The 6,323-nt window shown below is 34.3% G+C and overlaps 1 protein-coding gene across 1 annotated transcript; it reads right to left on the minus strand.

Moving 5' to 3' along the window:
• Positions 1-3,280: 3,280 nt before the first annotated feature.
• Positions 3,281-5,920, minus strand: LOC143588280 (tyrosine-protein phosphatase RLPH2-like). The gene is made up of 4 exons (XM_077069333.1): positions 5,406-5,920; positions 4,325-4,392; positions 3,664-3,843; positions 3,281-3,588 (listed from the first exon to the last, which is right to left on the minus strand). Exons 1-4 carry the CDS (start codon positions 5,917-5,919, stop codon positions 3,421-3,423), a joined length of 930 nt encoding a protein of 309 aa, XP_076925448.1. The 5' UTR covers position 5,920; the 3' UTR covers positions 3,281-3,420.
• Between the last annotated feature and the right edge of the window lie 403 nt (positions 5,921-6,323).

Below are 6,323 nucleotides of genomic sequence, written 5' to 3' on the forward strand. Positions count from 1 at the left end.
TTCATATGTCATAATAAACTTAGGGACATATTTAGCAGAAATCGTATTAAGTATATATGATGTATCTCTTAAGACTGTGGACCATAGAAGACATATTAGATACAAGTAAATAGCCTTTTAAATGATAAAGTATTTGTTTGAATATTTCGTTTGAATAAGTTCCACGAATGTAAGATAAATGTATTTAGAGCATATTTGGAATTGAGTTTAAAAAATGCTTATTGGCTTATTTGTGTTTTCAAAATATGAATAAGTTAAAAATGTGTTTGACAACCACAAAAATCTTTTTTATTTTTTCTTTTGATATGGTTAAAAAACAGTTTTCCAAAAGCCCAAATCCTAGCGTTTCAAAATAGATTTTGAAAAAACCAATAAGCATTTTCCAAACTCAATCCCAAACGTGCTTTTAATAAGAAAGAGATGTGGGAAAAAAATTTAAGAATCTATTTTGTGTGATGTCATATGGCATTGAAAAACCTTTATTTATTATCTAACTATACTAATAAAGAAAATAATGAGTATGATGTGGCAAATCCCACGTTCATTCTAGGCCTAATCTCTCTTCTCATTCATCCTACCTATCCATGGGTTATGGAGCAAAACCATATTGACAAATGGGTTATAATTTTCTTTCTAATTCTCTAATTTATCATCTCATTCATCTCAACTATTCATTGGTCATGGCCATAATAATTTTGGCAAATGGGTTATAATTTCTTTCCAGTTCTCTAATTTCTCAACTTATTTATTCCTACATATCAATGAGTCATGAGACAAAACAGTTTTGAGAAATGGGTTATAATTTCTCTTTTAATTCTCTAATCTCTCATCTCATGTATCATAGTTATCCACGGTAATTGGTCAAAACAATTTCTACAAATGTTGTATATAAAAAAATCAAATTGTAAATTTGATAGTTTATACTTCTTATTGTTTATACTATATATTTTACCTATAATTCTGTTCATTTCTTTTAAATAATGGATATTTTTATTTTTATTATTTGACAAATCCCGTGTAATACACGGGTTCAAAGTTAGTATAGTATATATATATATATATAGATGTAGATGTAGATATGTGAATACTAGGACTGGCGTCATCAAAGATGAGTTTCTAGGTATTAACATTTAGGGGTGGTGGACGGTGGTTTGCAGGCTAATAGGATCAAAACTTTTCTCGTTGGATATATGAGTTGTGATACCATATTACGTTTTGAATATATTATGAAACCCACAATTGTACAATTACAATGAGAGATATAAATACAATGCGATGACTAATATCTAGGGATACTAGTAAATACAACTTATATGCAAGCTAAATGTGTGGGAACAATCACTCTAACATATTGACTAAACATGATTTGCTCTTTGATTTGATCACATTCCTTGATATGCTCTCGCAAGATAGACAATCATAGGATAAGTCCAATCTAGGATAAAAGTGAATGATAATGGTATTTAATAAATAGAGAAGTTGATGAAGTTGAATATTAATTGGAGATGAAGCGAACATAGATATATTTTGTGGTTTTTTTTAGGTTAATAAGACAGAAGATAAGATATAAAAGGTAGGGTTTTGCCAGAAAAATTATGGTTGTGGCGGTGATAGGATAATATGTCTTACAAAACCTAACTGACATAGACAGAGAAGCATTTGTGTCTGAAGAGGTTACCTTGCAATAGTGATGTAGGTAGATGTGTTTTTTTAAAGGGATTTCGGTAGAGATGATGGGATCATAGTGCCCGGAAAAAAAATATAGATGTGATCGGAAAAGAAATTTAGGGGTGGTGGACGGTGGTTTGCATGCTAATAGGATCAAAACTTTCTCGTTGGAGATATGAGTTGTGATACCATATTAACGTTTTGAATATATTATGAAACCATAAATTGTACAATTACAATGAGAGATATAAATACAATACAATGATTAATATCTAGGGATACTATTAAATACAACTTATATGCAAGCTAAATGTGTGGGGACAATCACTCTAACATATTGACTAAACATGGTTTGCTTTTTCATAATCAATTGATTTGATCACATTCCTTGATATGCTCTCGCAAGATGGACGACCATTGGATTATAATAAATAGAAGTTGATGAAGTTGAATATTTAAATGGAGATGAAGCAAACATAAGATATATTTTGTGGTTTCTTTTTAGGTTAAATAAAACAGAAGATAGGATATAAAAGGTAGGGTTTGCCAGAAAAATGATGGTTGTGGCGGTGATAGGATATATGTCTTACAAAACGTAACTGATATAGACAGAGAAGTATTTGTGTTTGAAGAGGTTACTATTGCAATGGTGATGTAGGTAGATGTGTTTTTTCAAAGGGATTTCGGTAGAGATTGATGGGATCATAGTGCCTGGAAAAAAAATATAGAGTTGATCGGAAAAGAAATTTAGGGGTGCTGGACGGTGGTTTGCAGCTAATAGGATCAAAACTTTTCTCGTTGGAGATATGAGTTGTGATACCATATTAACGTTTTAAATATATTATGAAGCCACAAATTGTACAATTACAATGAGAGATATAAATACAATACAATGACTAGTATCTAGAGATACCATTAAATAAAATTATATGCAAGCTAATTGTGTAGAGACAACCACTCTAACATATTGACCAAACATGATTTATACTTTCAGAATCAATTGATTTGACCACATTCCTTGATACAAAGGTAGTCGAATGCATTTTTCGAATAGTGAGATTAAAATTTTAAATTTCAAATTCTTGATCACATGTGTACATGATTAAATTTTCTTTCATATAAAAAAAGTAAATTTCAATTTTGATATTTTTAAATTTGAAGGTTTGACATTATATTTTTATGTTTACTATGTGAAATTAAATCTTAAATGGGTGAATGAAGATGATAGTAAGAACTAATAAAACTTGATGTGGGATGTGGATACTTAAAAAGATGTCATATTTGTCCCCATGGTTATTGTGACAACAAATGGGTTAACACCATGGCCACGCAAACAGGCAGGTAACAGCCAACAGGTATTAGCATGGTATAAGAAAATAATTTCCACAAGCAACATGTAATTAGAATTAAAGAAACAATATGTCAACATCATACGATGTTCCAAAACATAGCTTATAACTATTAATTTAGATTCAATATCAACGGTCTTATGACAATAAACACATTTGAACATTTGTAGAATATTCATTCATAAAGCATAACTCGTCGGCTAGTAAAAAAAAAGGTGATACGAGTATCTCAACACTTTGACTATAGAAACAAAATAAACACGGTTCTTTAAGCAGAACAATTGCAATGATCAACAAGACCCGACCTGACCAGCAACAAGTGAATGGTACAAGTAACGGCGTATTTGAGCCACTATATAAAAAATACCTACAAATAATTCATCTTTTCAAAATTATAACCCCGTCATTTGAGTATATCAGTGTCACGGACAATAGTCTTTGAAGGCAGAACGATTGCAGCCACTGGATTCTGTTCAAGGCCCCCACCTTCATCAATAATCAACCTAAGTCCATCCACATGAAGCTTTCCATGATGACCACTCACCACAATCGTCCTTGTTTTCCTCAATTCCTGTTTGTTTTTTTATCAATTGATTATCACAACTTCAAATCATAACTTTTGAAATCATGATTATTATCAACTCACCTCAGGGATGTCCCAAACGTTCTTTCTCCCGCTAAGCGGCTCCACTTTAGAAATCCTTGTGTCCTTAGCTTTCAAATACTTAATTTGTTCTTCAACATCTTTTTTACCATCCAGACCACCATGAACAGCGATCATTTTACAAAATTCGACACCATTCTCAGTCTCTATGGCCACATTATCCTAAACAATTTATTACATAATATATCTATATTAGTATTGGTTTATTGGAATTTTAGCATGAATAGTTGAGGTTTTTTTTTAACTGATGACAATTTTGTGTATTTAAGTTTGGCTATAAGGTTTTTTTTTATTTAAACTAACATAACTTTCATTCTTTATATAAGCTGATATCTATAAGCATTCGTTTTTATAGTTTTCGATTGATGTAAAACACGTGAGGGTGAGTTTCCATTAGAATGACTAAAATGCTAATGGTGAGTTTGGTTAAAAAAAATGTGCTCGCGTGTACGTACCTATGAGTTGTACATCACACATAGAGAGCTGGGAACTCGCGAGGCATATCACGACATTATTTGTCTTTGTGGTTTTAGCTCGATACAGAACACATCAACTATATTTCTTTGATATTTTCTTTACATCGTATTGAACCAATACCAACTGAAACTAAATTCACTAGTTATAAGTTAAAAAAAACCTTTACCTCTTCATGAATCCACACCAAATCCGCAAGAAACTTCTTGTGTTCTTCAGGAACTGTTTTCATCAAATCTGCATAAACAATAGACAACTTGCATTTTGACTTACAGAAGTTAATTTGTAAAAATTCCAATTAAACAAATCAAAATTTGGTTGTGCTTAAACGTTAATTACAACTAGAGGTGGGCAAATAAACAAGTTAACCGAACCGACCCGAAAACCGATTATGTAGAAACCAATTTGGAACCGATTTGTAATTTTCTCCATCAAAACCTTGCAAAAACCGGTCAAAACCCACACCAAAACCGATCATAAACCAATTTTGACTTTCGTTGACCAAACGAAACCGGTTTTAACCCAAACCAGTTTTGAGTTTTAAACCGGTTTGTGCACCTCTAATTACTATTACTGAAAATAACAAATGAGAACTTTGGTGTGGCAAAGCCGTCATTGGTTCACTTTGCGGCATCCTATTAGTTCTTGGCATTTTGATTCTTTTTTTGTTTTGATTTTTGTTATTTAGACGAACATAACGAAAACCGACCAGTTGCCAAAAAAAAAATTTTAGTTAGGTTACTGTAATTTTTTGTTTTAGTTCGCGTAGACTTTTTGCCCTTCGTTTTAGTTCTTGTAACCGTAATGAAGGTAACGGAAACCGACCAAATGTCAATTTTGTATTTGATTTTGTTCTTTTTAGTTCCGGTACCAAAACGAAAGAGTCACAAACCAACCAAAATTTGCATAGATTCACCGCCTCAATGGTCCTGATTGACAACGCTCAGGTTTTACCAACATTCGATTTTTGCTGATAGATGTTACCTCATTAGTCCACTCAATTTTACTATTTTTTTGTTTTATTTATGGTTTTAGTTCCGACGCCATAACGCTTGTAACCGAAACTGACCCAATTCGTTTCGACTTACCGCCTCAACGCCCAAGACTGACAATGTTTGGGCTTTACATCCCTGAGTTTACCGACTAGCCCGCCTGTTAAAACTCTAATTACAAGGAACCCAAATTTTAATCTCGAAAACAACAACGTTTTAAGTAATTGGGAAAATAAATAATAAAAGTAGAGTATATACCAGAGGATCCATGATTGACACCATAAGATTCAAAAGTAGTCCCAGCATCATAAATAGAACCCTTATATTCGATTCCTTTAGCAGTATTAAACCTAACAGTCATCTTCCCAGCCCACCTCCTGCCTTGCAAATGCATATTCTCATACCCGTACCCCTTATACCACCCTTCTCGCTCTTCATTCGCCGCATACTCATCCCACGTGTCACGAAACGCCGATCCGTCAGGCGGCGGTGGGATGGCTCCCACAAACGCGGCAAACGCGAAGTCATGGTTGCCGGCGAGGAAGACATGGGATTGGTTGGGGTGTTTTGAGGGGAGGCTGGTTAGGAAGTCTACGACTTTACGAGTGTCGGGACCGCGGTCGCAGTAGTCGCCGAGGAAGATGATGAGTGCGTGGTCGAAGGAAGAAGGTGGGATGAAGGTTTGGAGATTGGACCAGAGGTTTTGGAGCTTGGTTATGTATCCGTGGATGTCACCTATGCAGATTGTAATCCTGGGGTTGGTGGTGGACATCATGATGGTTTTGTGGGTGGAAAATGAATGCCAAGATTAAGGGGGTGTTTAGGATTCCGTATGTTATCACTTTTTAATTTTTTTTAGCATTAGGGCGGATGGGGCGGTGCGTGGTGGCCTCCCCGTCACGCGTGATGAGGTATCCCACACCGCCGCCGCTCCCAAGGTCCCGCGAAAATAGGAAGTTTGCGTGAAGGCCTTCACGCTTGGTGGGGGTGTTTTCCAAGAACAAATAGCCGTTGGGGGGGGGGGGGGGTAATGTAGCCATTGGAATTGAAAAAAATAATAAAAAAAAACATTAAAACCAAACACAATAAAAACATTATAAATATATCTTCAAAACATACACAAATCCAACTCAAATCAAACTCAAAATCTTTTATTACACACACCATTTTTAACAT

Source organism: Bidens hawaiensis, unplaced genomic scaffold, assembly GCF_021521415.1.
Source record: "Bidens hawaiensis isolate Kalapana, Puna unplaced genomic scaffold, B.hawaiensis_p1.1 tig00036294_1, whole genome shotgun sequence".
NCBI classification, from domain to species: Eukaryota; Viridiplantae; Streptophyta; class Magnoliopsida; order Asterales; family Asteraceae; genus Bidens; species Bidens hawaiensis.

Excerpts from the sequence above, each read along its gene's own strand:
- LOC143588280 (XM_077069333.1), bottom strand. The coding sequence starts at position 5,919 with ATGTCCACCACCAACCCCAGGATTACAATCTGCATAGGTGACATCCAC. Across the intron at positions 3,844-4,324 it reads TGGTGTGGATTCATGAAGAG|GATAATGTGGCCATAGAGAC; the intron begins GTAAAGGTTTTT and ends TAAATTGTTTAG. Across the intron at positions 3,589-3,663 it reads ACGTTTGGGACATCCCTGAG|GAATTGAGGAAAACAAGGAC; the intron begins GTGAGTTGATAA and ends AAAAACAAACAG.